A 23,866-nucleotide genomic window follows, 5' to 3' on the forward strand; every position below is an offset into this window, starting at 1 on the left:
CCTCGTGAGGATGTGGCTATTAAGGCCAGTTCACTCGCCACCTCCTGAAGCTTTCTGGCTCCCCTGTGCATCCATGGATTCTGAGAACTTCCCCCTCTTTTTAAGTGGTTCCCTTGGTGCTGGTTGAGAAACAGAGCACTTATATATATGAGTGTTGCTGTCATATATATATATATATATATATATATATATATATATATATATATATATATATATATATATATATATATATATATATTATACACAGAACAGCGTATATATCCATTTTGCATGTTGATTTGTAAGTAAAAATTGTCACTGCACTGTACATGTAAGAATAATGACTAAAAATCTGTATACTATATATAAATCCCTAAATTGGATTAAACATATTTAAGGATGTAATATACATGTATATGTATAATTTAATTTGCACCTTCAGTTCAAGTATTTTTTATAATGCACACTTCACCCATGTGCACTACACACAATTAGAAATGTGATGTACTTAAAACACAAGAAACTAAATGCTTAACATAAAAACACCATTATGTAGAAATGTACAATAAGTCTGCAGAGGTTTCCTTTAGTCAGATTAATTTCTTAAAGCATCCCGATGACAACTGGGATGAAATAAACAAATTTTAGTTACAAAATCCAGCTGTCCTAGGTTCTAATTCTAACCTCTTTATGGGCATTTGGTAATTTATAACAATTCAGGTAAACTTGAAATTCTATCAGAATACAATAGTGACACCACTCCTGCTTCAAAGACTGACTCTATGATCGAGAGGCATAAATTGGTCAAAATGGTAGCATCATTGCATGGCACTGGAGAAAGGAGAAAGGGAAATATATGGTGAAAATAATAAACCAATGTCTTCAATGATTAAAAAACAATAACAGTCTTAGAAGTATTTTAGGAAGAAATTTAATTTAAATGCTGAGATCAAAGTAGCCTTGCTGTTATTGTCAGGTACATCATTGTACAGTATGAGTCCCTCCATAATGTAATGTAAAGGCTCTGCCTCCTGTGTTAGTTTTTATTTATCTTTGGAATTTTAAGCAAGCCTGCATTATCACGAGATTGCAATGAACACCATGGAGTATGTATAGGCAGTTGTAAGTTTTGTTAGGCTATTTATGAATGTACATATAAATAGGGGTATTTTAAAATCGGCTCATAACTTAAATGGAAGCCAGTAAAATGATTTATTGGAGTGTTTTAGTTGTAATCCCTGCTGCCGTATTTTGAGTTAACTTGAGTAGTAAGCAAATTATTTGAACAGCCAAACAACTTCAGAATCTTTTTGATACCAGTGAATGAAATAGATTAACATCTTGCATATCAAGAACTCATATTATTTTGTAATATTTCTACATTGTAGTTATCAGCTCCTAAAGGATAAAGAAATAAGATGACATGATTTTTCATCAGTAAATAACTTTGACATTTAAATTGGATTCAGTTAGAATAATATTTGAAGCCTCTTAACAGATTTCTTAGTATTGCTGGGTAACTTGTGCAGTAATCGTCTAGTTATCTTGATCACTCATCCACCTTTTTACTGCAGTTAAAGCAGTTAATTAATGAGCTAATTGAAGAAGTCATTTTTGGTCTACAAGGTACAGCAAATCAAAATGATAAATTCTACAGGAGAAAAAAAATCTAAAGTGTCAGACAAAATCTACCTTTGCAAAGTAGTGTGGGCAGATTGAGTCTGCTATAAGTGAATTCTTGAAACATGGCTATAGTGGCCTGGCAGAAGGCCACTACAATTCCTCCAAGATAATGGAAAATGGAAACTGCCCTCTGTTCCCATAGGCTTGGGTGACCTGTGCTGTCAGCTATGACTAATATTAAAACATTTCTTGGAACATTTGTGTCAACTAAGTGGACCTTGCTGTTTAATGTCTACAACAAACAGCATGCTCCTTCTTCCCCATTCAACAGTAATTATGGTACTATGCACAGTAGAGTTGCATTCATACTTATTTTAATATTCAAAGAATATTACTGATTTAAGTTTGCATAAAGGATATGCCCATCTGTTCAGCAACACGTTGAAGAGGACCATTGCTTTCCCTTATAAAGGTTTCAAGCCTTTTTTCATGCAATGTTGAGAAAACAATGAGTGACATGGTAGAGCATACATTTAGTTATGAATTATGTGTTCAGGTGCTGGCCTGAACTCTTTCTTAGTGTAAACTACAGGTTTCCCTTGTGTCTGCTTAGGTCTTTCTCTGGGTAATCCAGTAAGTGTATGCTATAGAACTTGCGGAGCTTAAACTGGACAAGTATGTACTGTATGAATATAGCTTGTAAGTAACTGGTGCCCTGTCCTGGACTGATTTATGGACCTCTATAACCCTGTAGTTGTGTTAAGCAGATTCAAACAGAGTATAGTTACATGTTTGTGTTTTTTAAATATTTTTTTTAAGTGTACATGCACATTTAATGAATGAAGAGTACTTAACTATAAGATTACCATCTATCTTTTATTTTCTGATTCATTCTTCCTTTTAATAATAATTATGGCCTCCAGTGCTGGAACCTGTCATGGGAACTAAATCAAACCTGGTGCCATTCCCTCACAAGGCACTCTTTCCTTTACGTGAAATTTACATTCTGAAATACAAGCATAAAGTGATTTGTTACATTTTTCCCTGCACCATAAAACAACCCCTTTCTATTCGGTTAAATAATTTAATAACTCGGTATTAACACATTACATTTCCTTGCGCTATTCAAACAACCTGATTTATTTCATTAAAGTATGTGCACGCAGGTAATAGCAGGGAATTTTCAATATACACCAAATACAATATCAATCCCACATATCCGTAAATGCAAAAAAAAGCTATAAAATAGCATCATGTTTTAACTGTTTAAATCGGGACAGATTAAGCACGTATGCAAAACAGAAATTTTTTATTAATTACATGTGACATATAGTGTAGCTCTGAGTCATGTTTCTCTATTAAGTAAAATATTTTTACGCACGAGTTTCTAAGTGAGCGAATTTCTATTGGTTGGAGTTGATAGCACAACAAACTGCTCCACAACAGGCATGGATCTTTGAGAGCCCGCCCTTCTCCTCGTTCTTTAAAAGTCGAGCGGAACGTCCGTCAACTCTGAAGCCCCGCCTTTTATTTGTTTTTTAATTGTCTTTGAAGTGTTTCCACATTCTCGACCCGCCTCTCATCTCTGATTCATGGAACGTCAGGTCATTTGACGTGGTGTTCCGCTCTCTCCGCTTTTCATTGGATTAATATAGGTGTCACTCTTGTCGAGACACGTCCCTTTGTCCCACCTCTCAGTCAGCTTATTTCCGCTTTTCCGCTATCAGCACAGCCTTTACTCCGGAGCATTTTTCTTTCAAATCGTACAGATTGAGATCTTCAATGTTTAACTTTTTTTTTCTTTCTTATTACGTGCGAAGGAATGTAAATCAATGAATCATTTTGTATCATTTGCGACCTTATCATAGTAACTCTTTATCTCTGGATATGTTTGCTCCTCTATTCTAAAGGAAACCGCATCATGTATCTGCGTATTTGCTGTAGTTCAGCTGATCAATGACAGTAAGTAACGTTACCCCAGTCTTTTAACTGGTATGTCCTTTTTTGTGTTATTACCAAGGCGACGTATCTGATCGTCTTTTTTGCTTTGGGTTTGGTTATATGAAAATGTTTTTCTTGCATTCAGGCATGTGCTTATCCGAAGGTGGCTAGTATTAGATGCTGTTTCTCGATTGCGGTTGCTATTTTACTGTTATACACAACCTGGGATAAGTGAACAAATTACTTATCCTGTTAGCTACTTATTGTCGACTGCTGCGAAGAAAGAAGTATGCCAACTTTTGAAGTTGTTTTTTTATTATAAGTCTATTCACTGGTGTTTGCTTGGAGTTCACGTAAATTAAGCAGAACCTGACTTCACTTTATAAGAAAGTTTATGAGCAGCAAAGTTTAAATAATTATTTTAATATCTATCTATCTATCTTTTTTTTTTGCTTAACAGCAGAATCCCATGTAATTACTCAGTTGCCCTTTGTTTAGGTATGTCCATTGTAATTGCCCTGTAAACTGCCGAGACCGATCCATATGACCTGTAGCGACAAAGAACAACTGAGCGATCGTCTAGTGTCCTGTTGGAATTGCAACATTTCAGATTTCTGCATGTGATCGATTCATATCAAATTGTAAAAAGTATTTTTCAATATCACGTGTACCTACGTCTGTCGTTGTCTTAATTTGTGCAACTTGGTTTCTCTATAAATAACAATAGAAGATGCTTGACATACAGTATCATGCATTGTCTTGGCTTTAGATTACATTCTGAAATGATAACCGTTTTGAAGTTTGCTTTGTTATATAAGTTTTGATGTGTCTGCTGTCTAAAATTTGGTCAAAAGACACACACACACACACAACAAAATGTGTCTTGAAGTTAACGAACATAAACTGCCACCGTATTTACTTATAGCTCCCTCCCCATTTCCTCAGCTTATAGCACCTTTATAGCCAGTGCTGTAGGAAGTTCACTTCCCAAGATTGGGTTGCAACTGTTGAGTCAGTGGCTGATTTGGGGATTCATTCAGGGAGGTGCAGGATTAGGTTTCCGTTTCTCATCCTGCCAGGATACACAGTCTCTCATTCATATTGATTTGGACGCTCTGCCCCAAACTCCCTATTGTAGTTTTATTCTTATTGAAAACATCTACTTCCTCGGAGAATCTGTACAAAAAATAAAAAGTATTCCTTAGATACAATGCTATTGCAGCATGGATCTAACAACCATTTTAAACTTCTAATTAAACCAGTGAATTGATATCAAAAACAGTATTTGCTAGTTACTGTGCTTTGTGTAAAAAATGCTTTAGAAAAGCACACTTACTGCCTTTGCTCGCAAGTTAGAGAACCTGTTTTTCTTGTCCAACCATCCATTTTGCAAACTTGCTTATCCTGTCGCTGGAGCCAGTCCTAGCAACCATTGAGTAAAAGGCAGGAACAATTCTTGCACCAGTCATCCATCCTGCTTGTTTTTGGTATATGGAAGGGAACTAGAGCGCCTGGTGGAAACTGATGTGGGCACATGGAGAACATGCACATTTGACACAAGAGTCAGTTGAGGTGCAAACTGTCTTTTTTCTTGTCTTAGTATACAAGTACTTTTTTTGCAATAAAAAGAGGTCACTGTTATTTTATCTTGCATCATGAGCATGCATTGTCAAATCACACAGCGAATGTTACAGAATAACTTTTTGGCTCATTCAAGTTTGTACAGTAATTTTTATTTGTTTTCCAGTTGCAGCCTGTATTCATAATCAGATTTGCTTAATCCATTGCAGTTGTGTTTTGGTTTGCAGGAGGTCAATATTATGATCCATGTATAGAATATTGAATCATAATCCAGTTCAGCATCATCTCCGATAGAGTCTACACTGAGTGCAAAGCACGATCCAATGCTGGATGGGTTACCAATGCATTGCAGTGCACACATACTGTATGCATATTTAGTCAAACAGGACAACTCTAGAGTCCCAAGTTAGACTAATCCATGTGTATTTGTGATTTGGAAGAAAAACAATATGCAGAAACATTGAGGAAACATTGATTACACTTAGATAGTTGTCCAGGTCTAGATTTGAAGAGGCCAGCAGTGTTAAGTGCTGTAGTATCATGTTGCATCAGTATCATATTTTAAAAATTGTGGGAAATTTGGTAAGGGATTTAAGCATAATATTTTTAATATTCTTGTAAAACAATGTGCTTTAGTTTTACATGTAGGTTTTTTCCCCACATAGATTATGCAGTCAACTACTATTGCAGGGTAATGTACTATACGGTTATTTAAATATTTCTGACTTTGGAGCATTGGCCAGAAAGTGAACCAAGGGGCACCTGAACCTGCAAAGATGTGTTTTCCAGTACCTTAGGCTATAGGTTGTACTGCCAGCCTTAGACAGTGATGTCAAATAGTTGTTTGATTTTTTTATTCAACTAGGTAGTGAAGTAGTAAATTATAAAATGCAGACTGAATACCAATAGGCATATTCTATAAACTGTTTCATGTAATTTGTTGTTAATGGGTTTAGTTTTGCACAATGTTTCCCAAATACAAAACATTTCTTTATTTTTAAATAACTGAAACAAATTCTTAAATACTGTATACATGTAATACTTATTTTTGCTTATTATTTTTCCTTGTAGTGTCCTTTCATCCATCTATGCCTGATTGAATTTATTTAATCCGGTTTAGTGTTAAGGGACATTTCCATGGTTGTACCTAGAAATTGACGTGCACAGTATGTATTGACTGATCAATGCCTGGTACGATGGGCCACAGTACCACAAATAGTAAGGTCACACATTTGATACTCTTCTGAGCCACAGCTTTAGCGTAATTGAGGAAATCAAAGTGTTACTTGTCCATCCATTCAGTTTCTAACCAGTTCAATGGAGTTTATGCCTATCCTAGCAGCACTGGGCACAGGGTGGCAGCTAATTCTAGAGATTAGTGTCAACTACCTCTGTTGTGTCTCTGCTGTACCTCTACCTTCCATTTTGTCTTTTTTCTTTTTTTTATCTGTTTTCAACCTGTCTTCATTATCTAATTAACCTTGATTACAAAATATAGTGCTGATTTTTATAACATAAGAATTGACATTTATTAGCAGTTGGGATATTAGGTGATTAGAACAAATGCTAGAAGGCTGAAGTGATGGGTAACAGGATGTCAGCTGTTTGGTTGAATGAAATTTATCAAGATTTAGGTGTTTACGTTATTTTTTCAGGCTACATGACTTAAACCTCACACTATATGCATGATTTGTAGCCATTTCAAATGGAGTCTGGACTGTATCTTTTTTGAAATGGGTTTATTTGCCCCAAGACTGCTTAGCTGTTTTTAGTTTTTTTTCCTCTGAATATATAGTGTTCAGAATGGGTCTGTACCTCCACCCATGCATTATTACCTTTCTTGATTTAATACCTTACAGTGTAGATGAGTCTGGCTGCCGCCACTTAGTTATAGGTGTGATTTCCTATTACAGGATCTGTGCAGCATCAGAGCTTAAAATAGATGCTGTAAGGAATACGATGCATAAGTGGCTTTTTTTTTCTTCTTCTTTCTCTATGACATCCCAAGGGGAAATGTTGATAGTTGATTATGAGGGAAATGCCTTAAATGGGCTCTGTAGCTTCTGTGTATCTCTCCTGTGTTCAGTTTAAAATTTTACTGAAGTATAACTTTTCTTTTGTTTGTACTTGAATTAAAATTGATTGCTTATTAACTAAACTATTTTCTGGGTGCAATGTGGATTATTTGCTTATTTATCTCAGCTGAAACCATTCTTGTTTTATTGCACTTAATAATAAATTACCCAAATTCAATAATGATTTTTTTTTTATAGAAAGGCAGATAGGTTTGGGACGTGCGGCCTGTGGACAGAGGTACACTGCTACATAGAGTACTGGATGCTTGTTTTCCAATCAAATACACTTGTACGGCTAGTAAAATGCATTTTTTGTGTGGACTTGTGTCTGACCGCTCAGATTGCTTGGAATCTCTGATCTGTAGATACCAAGTGTATCTGTTTGTGAAATTCTGTAATTATTAAAGCAATACTCCACCCAAAAAATGTTATTTTTTTATATGTTATTTACCCAATGTGGTTTGTAGTAATGGCCAAGAAAATGTTTTAATCTCTTGTGCTCATGGAAAATGTCTTAGCAAGCCATATACATTTGCAGCAATGACTACAAGAGTTTTAAGTATTCTATTAATAGAACTTTGGTTATCCTTTTCTGGTTAATGCATGCAATGAACCCCAAGAATGGCTTAACATTATGTAAAACACAATAGATTTTTTTATGCTGCTTTTTCTTATACCCTCTTGAAATAAGTTCCAAGTACATAGTGTATTCAGCCTTTAAAGTTTCTAGTACCTCTAGCAGGTTGATTGTAAGGCCTTGTTATATTCTTGAAACTGGTTACATCTTATTTTGGCTGGTAAAGAGTGATTGATTCCAGTTCAGAGACAAAATGCAGGTTGTGTACAGTAGGTCTTACTACTGTGTATTTGTGTACAGTATGTTTAAGGTGGCTGCCTAATTCACTGTGCAGTTTATTTGTGATTGGAACATTCAAAGACATTGCTGCCATTTTTAAAAACTGATGTGGGTGTTTAATTTTCAATAGGCTGGCCAACTTTTCATATTTCTTAACTGTAATACCCACAGTGATGAACTGGCTTCCAGTATAGCTGCTTCATGTCTTGCTTTTCTTGCTGCTGGGACAGACTTTGTGCCTAGGGACTCTAAGGCAATGGTCTCGCTACAGGTAAAAGTAACTCAATTCTGATTTTTGGCTAATATCTGATTTTATTTTTATTTTTTTTGTGTAATTGTTCAAATTAATTTTACAAATGATCTACAGTACATTCATTATGAGCATAGATATTCCATTTTAGTATACTCCACATGTACACAATAAAATCAAAGTCATGAGTCAGGTGTGACCTGACGATGTCTGCAAGTTTGTCAGCTTATGATGGTGAAGAACAAAAATAGAAAGTGAAGAATCATAGTTGTAGCTCTCAGTGTAGTTATTATTGCCATATCTCTGTCCGTTGAAACAGTGGATTTGAGAGGGGAGCTAAGGGCTATTGGGAGGAAAATGTTGATGGTCTAGGTACGAAAGAATGGTTGAACTGTTTCAGTGTAGATGGGGATGCTCGATTACCTATGGCAGTACTTTTCTGGAAGACTTGATAGAAAAATCTTTGCCTGAGCATCACCATTTACTATTTTCACTGGCAGTGGTCACCTGAAATTCATAGAGTCTGCTACCATGATTTCTTTCTATTACAGGCATGTTGTATTAGTACTGTAACTCCATCTTTATTTTAAACACAGAACTATGATGAATATTGCATGAACAGTGAAGTAAAACAAGTGAAAATATCCTGACTATTCCAATTCAAGCATTTAAACACCAGTCACACTGAAGTCACGTGTATCTGTATTGGATTTAGTACCACATGCAAAATTGGTCTAAATCCTGCGTGAAAAGTTCTGATACCAGGTTGTGTTTTTATTTTTACTTTTTTAGTTTTTGCTGTTCTCATTTCTTTAAAAACATATGAGTGAAATTGAGCTTTAATATGAATGTAGCCAAGACTGGAAAGGTCAGTACAGCAAATGGAATGCATTTAAAATCAATCAAGGATGTTTTGTTGTGTAATTGATTTTTCCTCTCTTTATCTATAAAGTATCCCAGGACACCTTTCTATCACTTTTGCCATACCTTTGTAATGTTCTGGGTTTTTTACACCATATACGTAGAAATTGTAACATCTGGAGGCTGAACCAGTCTGCTTTCATTTTGTCCATGACTCAAAGCAGTCCAGCTTGGAATGTCTTATGAGAAGAAAAATCTGATTGTCTGTTGTCGGCCATTTTAATATTGAAACAACATTTGGCACCACTCACAAGGACAAAACAATACTTCATTTTTTTTCTTTTGTAATTCAGTATGTTCCTGTAGTAAAAAGTCTCAGTTTAAAGACATACTTGTGTCCGTTGAATAGAAGCTATTATTTGTTATGGCTGTAGACATATGTTAACTAAATTAATAATGAATTGAAAATAATTGCAAAGCATATAGATGCCTAAAAGCCTTTGCTTTGGAAACCAAAGAGGTGGATGCATAATTTATACCATAAGAGAGTCAGTCATTTGTGATTAAATTGTCTGAACTGTCTTTGTAAAATACTGCAAATAGTAAATCCTGGAATATGTGGAAGTTAGAACTATAAAAAAAGGTAAATGTATATCATTTTCTGTTGTGTTTTAAACATATTTTTGCAACCGTCACATTTGTCACAACTTTGGCTGTTGTGGTCTAAATCTAAACACATTTTCTGTATGATAGTCCTTTTCTGGGCCATTTCTGTACTTTAAAGTGTAATAGCCTGCACAAAGTAGTTATTTCCTTGGCAGTGCTTATAAAAAGGGGAGGTGCATCCTGGAGTACATGACAACTCTACATGGTATGTTGTCTGCATACACACACATGCAGCCTGTGATAGTGGATGAAGAAATGGATGAATGAATCTTTTAGAATACTTAAAAAGTTATCATTTCACAAATTATACAGCCTTCAGGAGAAACTTTTAAAAGAGATATTTTTCAGTCTTTTTTTTTTTGCTTATCTCTCATTTCTGTTTTTTAGACTCTTTCAATCAAATATTTCTTTTGATTACTTCATGTTTCTTAAGAAGCGAAGGTTATACAGTACAACCAAAGTAACAATTAATTGTTGTTCTGTCAACTTCCATAAAGAGTTTAAATAATTTTATCAATTATCTGAATAAACTTTTGTTAAGAAATTGAATTTTCTTGTAGAATTGCAACATCTGATGCAGACTTACTTTGAGACATAAGGTTCACTTAAGTAGATTGACTGCAGTGTTTAAGCTGTTGATTGTTTTATATTAGGAGCCATAACAGATTTCAACAAAAATGAAGCAGCCAAACGTAGTTTGTTTTGAGACCATTTTAAGTAAAAGATAAAAGAAGTTTATTTTGAGAACTGTGTATTTTTGTGCCAAAATACCAAGACCAGCACATCTGTATGCATTATCACATAAAAGCAAGGATACCACTTATAAGGTCTAATACATCGACTTACCATATCTGATTAATGGCCAGGGAAGCACAACCAGGTGATGTGTACTATGGTAGAACAAGACATATTCCCAAACAGTGTGGTGGATAGCAAATTAATCAGTTATCTTGAACTAGGGTATCACTTTCTGCCTACAGCACTGTCGCCACCCATAAAGTAAAATATGTAATTAAGAAATTCAAGAACTGAAATTCCAGATAACCACAGCCAATACACTTGTACTTTCACAAACTGACATTTGTACTACCCTAACAAATAAAAAAGTTGCATTATGTCACTGTAACATGTAATTACATAAATTAGGACAGATCGCTGACAACCTTGCCGAGAAACAAGGAAGACATGGTGACTTGCAAACAAAGTGGCTCTGCGTGTTCATGATGTGCAAAACATTGTGACTGCTAACTTGTACAGTATTTAAACTGTCGCAAGAGGCTACCTGACCATACCCAAAAAATTAGTGGTTTCATTGTGGCCTGACAGTTAATAGGTTGCATAATGGAACTGGCTCCTAGTATGTCAGTATGCTCTTCATCATAAACAAAGAGTGAGAAATGATTTTAGGTAATACAAAGAGGCAGTTTTTGATGTGTTTTTGTTTGATATTAAAGTTAGTACATACTGCTTAAATAAAAGTTATTCTGGGAAATGTGTTCTTGCATAATGTTCTATGTGGGTTGCATTGCCACCTTATGGATCTAGTATTCTGGGTTTGAGTCTCATGTTTAGGCACTGTTTACACTGAATTTTTACACTGTCTCCATAGCTACATCTGTTTTACGCTGGTTACTCTCGTTTTCCTCCCACATCCCAAAAACATACTTGTTACATTAATTTGCCATTCCATATTGTCCCCTGTATGAGTGTGTGTATGGATTAGTGGACCCTTTCATGGACTGGAACCCTGTGCATAGCTTTTTCCTACCATGTGCCAAATGTTGCCAAGGTGGGCTTTGCTCCCTTCCCTTCAATCCTAAATTAGAAGAAGCATGTTTGAGAATGATAAGGTATTTTTGCGTTATTGGCAATGGTTCTCTTTTTAAATAATTCAAAGGTATTAATAGATCTAAAGGTCAGTTATGAAATGTGATCAAAATTTATATCCCATACCCACAAAGAATCACAGACACAATAATCTGACTTTTTTCAAGGAAGCTGTTATCACTGCACATAGAAAATAATTATGTTTTAGATCTTCTCCTGAAAAGGCTTCCATGGCTTACCAAAACTCAGTCAACCAGCTAGCCAGCATTTCACTTCATTGTCGGGACATGGTGGCATAGTTTTTAGCACTGTTGCCTCAAAGCTCCAAAGATCTTAGTTTGATTCCTGGACCATTCCTTGTCTGTGTTGAGTGGAAATGTTCTCCTTCTGTCTGTTTCCCTGTCCCCATTTAGTTTGTTCTAATTTACTTCAGCATACCCAAGACCTACATCCTAGGTTACTTGGGAGCTCTCATTTGGCCTCCTGTGGATGAGACTAGGTGAGTATACCTTGTGATGGCTAGGATATTCCTTGTATCCAGTACGGTCAGAGTAAGCTATAGTTTCCTATGATTCTATAATGAAGAAGCCGCTTTAAAAAATGGATGGGTGTTTGACTGGAATGCACCTTATCTTTACATTACAATATGTACTGAACTTGTAGTCCAGTAGTGGCTAGCCATTAGTTACTTTTGAAATTTTACATGGATAAGCACTTTCTTAGCTTCGATGTTGTCATTTCAGAGAGAACATAGTCATATGCCCCCTTGCTTTGTATCTCTGTATAGACAATCTGCATGTCTTTGTTGGTTTCCTTTGTGCACTCAGGTTTCCTCCAAATTGGCTCAATATGTGTGAGTGTGGCTGTACATGAGTGTGCCCTGCAATGAACTGGCATCTCATCAATGGTGGGTTGAAACCTCGAGTTGGCTCCAAATTCTTATAATGATGATATAATGAAGGAAGTGGGTTCAAAGAACTTGGGGTGACTTGTGCATTTGTTTCAAATGCAATCAGTGTCAATGCTTTATTCTTCAAGTATTATTTGATACTGGAAGAGGGGGAAGATGTTGCCATCTCAAAGCATACTGTGGAAGACTCTGCTTTGTTTGCACTTTCATTATTGAAAACTGTTTATTCCTGCAGGTGAAGTAAGGCAGTTAGCTAAGATGGAAGCGCATCAGGAAGTTTGAAGTAAATTGTTTTTAATTATTTATCTGCTGGTATGACAAGGCAGGGAGCTGCCAAACATTAGGAATTTGTTTGTTTACATATATTGATTCCCACTTTAAAAAATGTATAAATATTTCAAGACCTTCAGAAACAAAGGGCTGTCTTGAATTGATAATTCAGGAGTATTACTGTCTTGTTGCCAGGGATCTTTTGCTGTCGAAGACAAATTCTAAATTCATGTATGCAAAACCTGTACTTAATCAAAGGTATGATATTATTTAGTTATATTAATAAATGGACAATTAAGGTATTTAGGTGCTGAAAGGTACCAGATTGGTCAGGGATTGTTATCCTAATGATTTTGACACTGCTGGGGAGATAAAGCGGGAGAGGTTATCTTGTGCATATACTGTAGATTCATCAGTCAGTTGCATTTTCTTCTTGTTGGCAAAAATGTTAGCACTATGTGGGGACGCAATCTTCCCAATCAGCCGAGCAGTGCTGTTATGACGAGGGATGTTGAGTAAATGGAATAGATTAAATCTATATTATTTTGAGAAAAAGCCCTTTACCACGTTTTTTTTTCTACTTAACCCATTGTCAAATACTACACAGTCCCCACCAACAACTTAGTATAATTTTCTTTTTGTATTAGTATTATTTTAGACATGATTTTCAAAACTTATCAATCAGTGGACACTAGAACTTTGGATAGAATTTGTAAAATTAAATATTGCCAGTGGAGTACCAGAAACAGTGAGGTGTGTACACATTTAATTGTTACTCAGTATTTTTGCTGTTTGTGAAATCTGATGCTTTACCCTGTATTTCATTTATAGCTACTTCAAAATGTAAGCATTCATCATTGATATTACATGTCATTAGAAAATAAGCAGTCTTCCCTTGAAACTGTGCTTTTTCTCACATCCCTTTTTTCTTTTAAAAAATAAAGCTATAGACCTGCACAGATACGTATAAACTAACTGTTGCATAGATTATTCTTGTTCACAATTGGCTCCTTTGTTTCTCCTTTAATTTTGGAGAGCTGTTTGGTATTTCAATACTTTGAGAGAAAAACTTAACTAAAGTGCCTTAAAAAGTGTGCACAAGCTAAACTGTATTGTGTGGTCTTGTGGCTGGGTTTGATAAAGCTCCTGGTATGTGTGATTACTGTGGTTTTTGCAAGTATGACCAGTATTCCAGCTGTTACACCTCACATTGATAGTGTTGTTGATTCAGAGTCCATCTCTGAACATTTTGTGTGTAGCTACATGCCAGCATTATATTTCCCCCCGCGTACTTAATTTAGGAATATATTAGTATATTGCTAGGTTCAAGTTTGTTATAAGAAGGGAATGGAATCTCATTTTGTATTTATATGTCATTCTCAACTGAATGCTTATAGCTGGCTAAAAATAAACAGGAATTTCTGTTATCAACTGAAGCTAAATAGGAACAATTGGTTATCTTATTTACTACATCAAGTGGTTTTTTTTCACTACTGAGGCATATTGAGTATCGACACTCTTAAAGTAAATAGTATACAATATTCATCAGTTAAAATGCTTTAACATTTTGTAGGTCAGCTCAGGTTGGATAGTTTGGAGACAAAGCCAGAGAGGCGAGATTGTGTTGGTTTTGGATATGTGCAAAAGAAAGAAGCTTTGTACATTGGGGGAAGAATGCTAGGAATGGAGCTGCCAGGCAAGCAGAAAAGAGGAAAGCTTAAGAGGAGGTTTATGGATGTGGTGAGGGAAGACATGTGGGTTGTTGGTGTGACAGAGCAAAATGCAGAGGACAGGTGATCCACTGTGGTGACCCTTAATGGGAGCAGCCAACAGAAGAAGAAAAAGGATACTGTACCCCTTTTCAAGGCTGAACGTAGGACTGTACTTGCCACCATTAATTTTTTCAAGAAAAAATGAATTTCAGTTAATGAATTTAGTTCCTATGTACAATTCCCTCTTTGTATTTACACTTTATTGTCACTTTTGCAAGTCCTGCTCCTCTATACAATACTCTACTATTTGGGAATGACAAGTGTTTGAGATCCAGTTTTCAGAATTAGTATTGGCCATGAAAATTGTAAATTGTTAATTCATAGGTTATTTTGTTTGTTGAAAGTGAACATCCCAAAATATTTCACTACATTTTTTATTCTAACTAAATCTTTTCACGAAGAGTTTATCTTTAAAGATATGAGGGTCCCAATAAGAAGTTCAAGAGTAGATTTTTCTATTGTTGTATAACTTGCTTACAAAGTTACGGATGTGAATAGAATGAAAGTGCTTTGTGCTTACGAAGCCTGAAGAAGGGGCCTGAGTTGCCTCGAAAGCTTGCATATTGTAATCTTTTTAGTTAGCCAATAAAAGGTGTCATTTTGCTTGACTTTTCACTGCTTACGAAAACAAATGAATTCTGTGATAGTGCTTTTATCGCAACATGTGTGCAGTCAATTACACCAATGACATTAGAAAAAATCTGCAAATGCTACAAATTGCCTTTTGATATCGGCTTGCTGTCCTTGACTGTAAAGAAATTGGATGTATGTGGGTAGATGGCGTGACTCAACTCCCTGATGACTGCAAGATTCCTGACTGGTCAGCTACTTCATGTTGAATTGCAACTGTCGCCAAATAGCTCACAGTTGGTGAAATTTTTGCTGCCAAAGAACTCCTTACAATTTCTTTCTATTTTTTATTGTACCCACTTTTTGCTATAAATTATAGGGTGATTAAAAAATGGGTTGGGCATGTTCAGAAATGTATTATCCAGTAACTGACTATCAGTATGTTTAAAGGAACTACAGTATCAAAGTTGTATTTTAAACTACAACTGATCAATATGTTCCTGTTGTGTCACATGACACATGTCAATCCTATAGACTAATTTGTCACAGACTCTTAGTATCATATTACCAACAGTGACTGAAATGGTAGCCAGAATGTATTTCTTTATTCATCTTAACAATTTGGTTCATACTACAGTATGTGTTCATATGATTCTTAGGTACCGAATGATACATTTTTCAGAGTGTTCATTTCTTTTTGAATCACCTGAGCAACATGTCACAAACTGTTCACTATCCCCACAATCCATAATCAATTAAAATCAGTCAGAACTGGAGTTTAAGTGGAATTGCATTTCCTATAGTTACTTTAGTTCATTGCTGTTTTAAGAAGAACATGACAGAACTGAAGCAAAATGCCTTTTGTCTGTTTACTCTCTGTCCCACCTCTATAAACACATCAAAAAAGCTTCCCAGTATGTTAAGTGAATTTGGGCATGTCTTTTATAGACATTGCTTTTTCATTGTTGCCTGAAATGTTTTACATTCAGTGGGATTACAGAGAACATTTTGGACATGAACAAAAATTTGTAAAGAAAGGGATCTTCTTGTTTGTTCTTCATCTTCTAAAATGAAGAATAGAATGCAGATTCTTATCCCATATAAATCGGGTTGTTTCTTGTGCTCTTCTTTGTTGTTCGTATGATCTTTGTTCACAAAATCTGGATAAGTGACCAGTCATTTGAGTCTGGTAAAATGAGTAGCAGTGTATTACATGTTTATTAGCACAAGCAAGTAAGAATTTCATTGTGTATTGTGCATATGATAATAGTAACTCATGTTTAACTGTCCCGGGAGCACCTTTCAAGGATTTGTTGCACTTTGGGTGGTGTTAGTTGTGCAAATCTGGTTGTTCATTGATTAAAGAACAGCCATGACTTGACTTCTACCTGGAGGCACTTCCATTTTTGTTGCACTTTATTGTGTCCTCCAAGCAGAACCCTTTCTAAAACACTTATGACAGGGCATATAGTTATCCATGTTGTAAAATACTCCTGCTGTAAATATAGACAAGTTTAGGTTTACATGTTAATTGCAGACATAAATGTGTGATAGGAAGTTTTTGTGTTAAATACTCGCCGTTTTCACATTTTTTTTATACTTTATAACTGTGTTGTGCAGCATGATATATACATGGTCTATCTAGACTGATAACATCTGCTGGTATTTACTCAGTCTCCATACGTGATCTGTAAGTAAAACCTCTGCTCAAAATAATAATTTTGTTGCATTTGCAACGTTAAATTAATTTTAATTATTATGCCTCATTGGAACAACAGACAGGATTGATATCTGAAAGGTTTTTGGTATGAGTATGAATTCCAGAATTTTTGTAGAAATCTTTAGTTTCTACACAGTAATCACAGTAATTTGAAATAAACAGACCTGTATCTAGTTGTTTTGAAGTATCTCGGCTTCATTTTGGGGTTCTTTTGGTCCACAGTGAAGCATAAGAATCTTTATTTGATGGCTACTAATCTTAGTCAGAAGAACCCTATTAGGCTTTTTCCCTACACTCTCGGACTAGCTACATTTATTTTATTCTCTTGGGTTGTTACCTTAAGCTTCTGCCGCTCTCTCACAGCATAAGGGTAGCCTGTCCATCTGCACCCGCTGTGACCTTAATAAGCACTAATTACCCAAGAGGCCAGGTAAGGTCACTCTTTTTGCTATAGCATCCTGGCAGCTGTGTCCTGCACTCTTTATTTAATCAGTTTTTGGGTTTTTAGTCTCATTCTTTACCTGTCAGAATAACCTCACAATATGTGGTTCAGTTATATAAGAGCTTTAGCAGAGGAATACTTCTTCAACAACATTTAGGAAACACAAATTTACACATTGCTTTTATTTTCTGCTTTTAATTCCTGCTTTATTTAATTGTATTGCTTAATTAACTGAAATACTCTTTGTTAGGATTCTTAAAAAGTATAGAGTGACATAACCACTTCTTTGTATATAAAACAACTCTTACCAATTTCATAATAAACTAATATACATATTCTTGTGTAATTTTGATGCTGCCAAGTAAAATCTGAATCAACTTATCTAACTTAACAGCTTTATTCAGCAGTTAGCCTTTCAATAAAAACATTTATGTAAATGTTCCTAAAGTAGCTTTCCTATAGGTAACATGATACAAAATGTATTTTATAAAAAGCCGTATTAAAATATTTTCGAGAATGAGTTTAGTTCCGTGTTGAATGTATTGCAGACCCTCCAAGTGTTAAAATTGTTCATTTATAACAAATCTTTTTAATTAATGAGAGAGAATTGTAATATTTAAATTGAACTGAAATATATTCAAAAACTAAAAAGAATAAAACGCTTAGACAGTATTGTCCTGGTTTTGAATCCCTCACCTGGACAGTGTCTCTGAGGATTTTGTATTGTCTTCCCATGTCTGTATGGGTAGTAGGGTTTGCTGGTTTTTCCACCTGCATCGCCAAAGACATGCTGGTTAAGTTAACCGATGAATCCGTATTTGCCCAGTGTGTGTGTGTAGGTGTATGCCTTGTCTGGATCTGATTCCTGCTTTGTGCCCAATACTGCAAGAGTTACCTTCAACCCCCAGTGATTCTGAAATTAGTTTAGCAGGTTTCAGAATGTTATGCTTACTTTTTACAAAAAAGGGATGTATGGGTAGATCACCACAATTACCTGTTATGAATTTAAATGTGCTTTGTGTTGCTTGTTGGATGATAGTTGGTGACGTTTTCATGAACGCAAGAACTTTTTAGCACATATATTTGTGTGTGTGTGTATCTATATGTGTATATATAATAATAATAATAATACATTTTATTTATATAGCGCCTTTCCCATGCTCAAGGCACTTAATATAGTATGAATGCCTGTGTGTATATGAATTAAAAAATATATATGTATACTGTATACATTATATCAATAAAGCTTTTCTACATGTAAAAGTTAAGCAGATTCTTACATTGAAAAAACCCTTTGCATGACATTTAAAATTTGCTGAATACGATCTGATTAAGGCCCCATTGTTAGGAAAAGAAAGGTTTCTCTAAAAGGCGCAAAGCAGTGTGTGCCAAAGCTTTATTTTCTACTGTTCCTTGATTGCACATACTGTATAGAAACAGTGAATGGGCATGGAAAACATATCTTAAAGTAAATTTGATCATATTTCATCAAAAGCACTTTGACATTAAAACTTTGCAGAATATAGGCTATATTTAACATTATACAAGTAAAACATACAAACCTACAGTCCAAAGTAAAATTCATATAAAAACCAAGTTAAAGATAAGAAACTGTTGACTCTTCTTATTTTTTCTAAATAGTTACCTCTTTACATTACTCTATTAGTTATAATGTATTTTATTAATTTTGATGGCTCATTTAGAGCAAGCATAACTTTTCTATTTTGGCAGCACATTCTTTTGTTTTCAGCGTTAAAAAAATACAGCTTGACATCAATCAGATCGCTGATGTAACTTTGCTAAGAGACCGACATAAGAAAGAAGCATTGATATAAGGATATGAAATGCTTTCATATGGTTCTCAATTGTCACTGTGCACCTCTGCCTCTGGTGCATTCTATAGACATTCTTGTTTACTGTATACTGGACTTAGTCTTTCATGTCTATGCGTCTTTGTCTTTACCTATTGCTCAGTTGCTGAATATTCAGGATTACTTCTTTCTTGTGTGTGTGTGCTTCAGCATCTTGACTGTTTATTCTTTCTCTTCCTTCACCTATTCAATATTCTGTTATTTGCTTGACGTTCAGTCGACATTGCTTTTATTTTTTTCTTTTTGCTATTATAGTGGTTATCGTTTGGTTTTTCAAACACTTTGCCATAAACATGCGACCACCAGTCACTTTTGCTGTCCTTTACTATTTAATTAAGTTCAGTGTTTGATCAAGAAGTACAGTACTTACTTACACTTGATTATGAATTTGAACATATGTATTATGTTTTGAGGGATTATTAATAGTTGGCCCTGTCGGTACAATGAACTTTCCTGGCCACCAAGTTGCTGCTTCCTAAATTTTTTTGAATTTCCAATGAGGTCTTAAATCCTCCCAATGAGTTGCATGCATGTCAGCCAGCCACCTGAAAAATGATTTAGCAGTAAAAATATAGAAAAGATGAAGATTTTGTACTTAGAAAAAGTGACAATGAGGAGATTATGATAATACAGATAATTAACGCAAAAAAAAATAAATCGCAAAACAGAGCGATTATGAATTCTTAGAAAACATAACATAGGCTGGACATTTCTGTATAGTTTCACATCAGAATCTGTCTTCTCAGTAATTTATTTTCCACTGTACTCTCACACGTACCCTCTTGTATGCTTCGTCAACAGCATCTGTTTATAAAAGCAGCTTCCAGAGCTTGAGAGCAATTTACTACAAAAAGAAAACTAAAAATGTTTCACCTGATTATTCTTTTGTATGTGGGTTGGATCCCAAGCATTTAATTTCCTGAGTTGCCTGTACAGGAATTCTGAATTTAAGGAGTCACTCTAGATAAATATAGCAAAGCTTGACAGGTCCAAGACAGATTAAAGGAACTCTCGTTAATTTGGTGCCCTGTTAATGAAAACCCTGTCCCTGTTTTATAAGTAATGAGTCAAAATATTGTCAAAGACATCAATAGTGTTGTGTCACCGGTGAATGCTAAGCATAAGTAAAATCAATGGAGAGCTGCTAGACAAAATTATGTTGTCAGCAGCATTGCCTCAATGAGCAATATAGTCTATATAATTCTTAGAAAAGATGTAATGTTTTAAAAAAGTGTCTGTGTGTGTAGTATGTGATAACAAATGTACTGATATAAGATGTACACATGTACATAACAGTTTTCAGACCCACCAATTCCCATTTTCCACAGTGTAAGTTACAAGGCAGGAAAGAACCCTGGATGAGGGCACCAGCTTACTGCAGTACACAGTTAGCCAATTTGGAATCTGCATGTCAGTGGGGATGTAGGAGGAAAACTGGAAAACCAGAAAAATGCATTGGGTACATGTAGACTCCACATAGACAACAAACAGGAGTTGGACTTGAACCCAGTATGCTGGGATTCGTGTGTCAGCAGTGCTCTCCAGAGTTGTACACACTCCTACATCTGCTGTATTTAATATACGTAATAACTTGGAAGATCTGTTAGACAGCATTAGAAATGATTTATACTTGATTTTTTTTTCCCAGCAAAGAACTGTTTTTCTCAGAAAGTTCCTTCCTTGAGTGCATCACTTGCTCCTGATTTACAGGCAAAGTAGAATGTATTTCCTTCCTGTTACAGAATCTATTTTACAAATAAAAGGGATGAACAATGCAGTTACAGTTTTCAATATGAGTATTTTGATATTATTGGCTTTTCAGTGAAATGGTTTGCACAATGGGAAGAATATGTGTATGTTAGTATATAAAATAAATTGCTGTAGGCAAAGTCTTCATGACTGCTTGAACCTTAATGTAGTTAAATTAACCAAGAGACTGAAGCTTTAATTAGTAAGGTGCAGTAGTGATCAGAGACTTAAAAAAGCATTTTCTATCTTTTCTTGCAGTAATGTGGTTGTTTTTTCCAGCAGCCCATATAACTGGCTTAAACAGGTTTGAAATAGACAGATGAGTGGATGGAATATTTGCTTTGTAATGATCCGTTCATGTATTGATTATAAAAATCTCTATATATAGTGACTACTTATCTATTGATTGCATATTGAGTACATATGCAGACAGTGGAAATTAGCCTTGGTTAATGACTCCTCGTATAAAGTTTTGAACTAACGCATTAAACAAATTTAATTACGTGGCACAGAGCATTTGGACACTTGTTTGATTCTTGGTCATTTACGCCGACAATCTAAAGACATGACTGGTTTCGGAGTGATTGCATAAACTGGTCTGGTGTGTGCGAGAGGATGGCTTGTAGTGGATAGTTTTTCAGTTCAAGGCTGTGTGCATTATGGTACTGGTTTAGACTTTGGCTAAAAGTTATAATTTAGCATTTAATGCACATTTTTATAATTACACTGCCTGTTTGAAACAAAGTGCTATGAATAAGAGGGCGTGCAAGAAGGGAAGCTTCCACTTCTGTAAACTGGTGCAAATCTCCTGAGGCTGGTCCATGGGATAGTACCTTGTGTGAACATTTATACTGTGTGTGTCCCCATGTTGCTACCTTTTGTGTGCATTTGTGATAAATGAAAAAAATATTGGGAGTGCTTCAAAATGACTTTATCAACTTGTAAAGGTGTGGCAAAGTGCCAGTGGCAACAACGTGCATGAGAACAGAAAGATGGAGCAGGAAATAATCAGCTGTTGTTTGTTGAGCTAAGCTAATTGTATGTAAAGAAAGCCCAGAGCCTCATTGTCATTGGGAAAATGTAAAGGCTTTCTGTAATATCTTTAGTTTTGAGACAACAGCTTTCAGCTGAAATCTGTTTTTAGTTTACTGTGGCGCTTTGGTGCTTTAATTTTTTTCAGGAATGTGCCTTTGACAATTTATCATGTAGAAGGAAATATATTGATGAAAGTATGTGTTAGTTAATTTAGCTTTGTTTGTGTGTGTTCACTGTGACCTAAGGTTTCTGACTGACATTTCTGCTTCTTTTACTTAGATTTTTTTCCAAAGAGTTTATGGTGTTTTTGTTTCTATTGATGTGTCTGAAAAGCTATAGAAATGTCAAACTGGTTTACACTGGAAATGCTATGTTATTATTTACAGAACAGCTTTCATGTAAGAGCTCTAGCTTGCTTGTCTATTGTCACAATATAACCAGGGTACTTTTAGTGTGAAATATGTCTGTATCTTGCTTCATTAATAGTCTTTCTTTTTCCCCCTCTTGACAGATTACCAGTTGTTGGAATTGGCTTCTTAAAGAAACCGTGTACATGTTCTGTATCTCAGGTTTTATTTTTTGGATCTTTCCTTTTTCTGGAAACCAGGACAACAGGACTATTTCTTTCGAATGGGATGAATGTGCCACTTTGGGCAATCCAGCGACTGCAGAGTAGTGATCAAGCCACTTCAGCTGCACTCAGACTGTCGCCTCTCCCAATGATGACTCTGATGCCTAAATCCACGGCTTGAATTTTCCTTTTTTTTTTTTTTTTTTTTTTTTTTTCTTTTAACTTGGAGGGGTGGCTCAAAGGAATACAAAAATCATCTTCAAAGTGGAGTACCGCAAACTAGACATGGATAATAAAAAGAAAGACAAAGACAAAACCGATGATAGGATGCCAAGGCCAGGAGGCCGATCGGGAGGGCCTAATCCACGGGGTGGCAGTTCCTCCAGCTCAGGAGTTCTCATGGTTGGACCCAACTTTCGTGTGGGCAAAAAAATAGGTTGTGGAAATTTTGGAGAACTTAGATTAGGTAAGGAAACTTTTAACCAAAAGTCAAATATCTGTTTTTATTATAACTATGTTTTAGTGCTGGGCGGTATGACCAAAATTCTATATCACTGTATTTTTCAAAATTATACCGGTTTCACAGTATTCAGAGGTATTTTTTTCCCATGCATGAGTGGATGTTAACCACATTTTCCACTGCAATTACTGCAGTAGACTGGCTAAGAATAACCTATTCCACTGTCATGAAACTTGTACATTGTACAAAAAAATATTTTAATGTGCACACAAGTATTAATACAGGTTTGCACTGCCCCATAAAGTGATAGTTTTCAAGGGGGTGGCACTAATGAAGAGAAGGAATCACATTGCATGACAGTTGAAGTCAAAATATAGAGCCTTTTTATTGAACAAATTTTGCAAACAACTTAAACTAGAATTTTGCCCATCCAGAGAGGCATTTACACTTAGTAAAATATCCAGAGGTGCTTGTCAAAAGTTGTATTGCACTGAACATGTGTTAGAAAAGGAATAAATAGTAAATATTTTTTTATAAACCAAGTACACTTTGTTAATGTTAACAGTCTCTGTCCATCTGACACGTTAAACTGATGTTTTAAACAACTTTACCATCATTAAACTGCATAATATTTAAACTAATAAATAACAATAAAATAAATAATAATGCAACTTCCAGTAGAAATACTATTACTTCAAGACTTCAAGCCCAGGTGCATTACACAGTATTCACCAAATAAAATAAAATAAAACAAAACAAGTGCAGCTTGGTGATGACTTCTTTACCAACTGAACCATCATTAAGGCAAATTACATTAATATGGACCTTGCTTCAAGC

At 35.3% G+C, this 23,866-nt stretch overlaps 1 protein-coding gene across 4 annotated transcripts in view; it reads left to right on the forward strand.

Annotated features, from left to right (window-relative positions):
- The window catches only part of LOC120532711 (casein kinase I), a 209,957-nt gene that overhangs the window by 75,686 nt on the left and 110,405 nt on the right, over positions 1 to 23,866 (forward strand). For 2 of the 4 annotated variants that reach the window (XM_039759012.1, XM_039759015.1), the window contains exons 1-2: positions 3,296 to 3,564; positions 22,510 to 23,035. In XM_039759012.1, the coding sequence (XP_039614946.1) occupies positions 22,855 to 23,035 (181 nt within the window). In that variant the 5' untranslated portion in view covers positions 3,296 to 3,564; positions 22,510 to 22,854. Of the gene's footprint in view, positions 1 to 3,294; positions 3,565 to 22,509; positions 23,036 to 23,866 lie in introns of those variants that run through there. The other 2 variants (XM_039759016.1, XM_039759014.1) reach the window with 2 other exon arrangements.

This window comes from Polypterus senegalus, chromosome 7 (assembly GCF_016835505.1).
Source record: "Polypterus senegalus isolate Bchr_013 chromosome 7, ASM1683550v1, whole genome shotgun sequence".
In the NCBI taxonomy this organism is placed as follows: Eukaryota; Metazoa; Chordata; class Cladistia; order Polypteriformes; family Polypteridae; genus Polypterus; species Polypterus senegalus.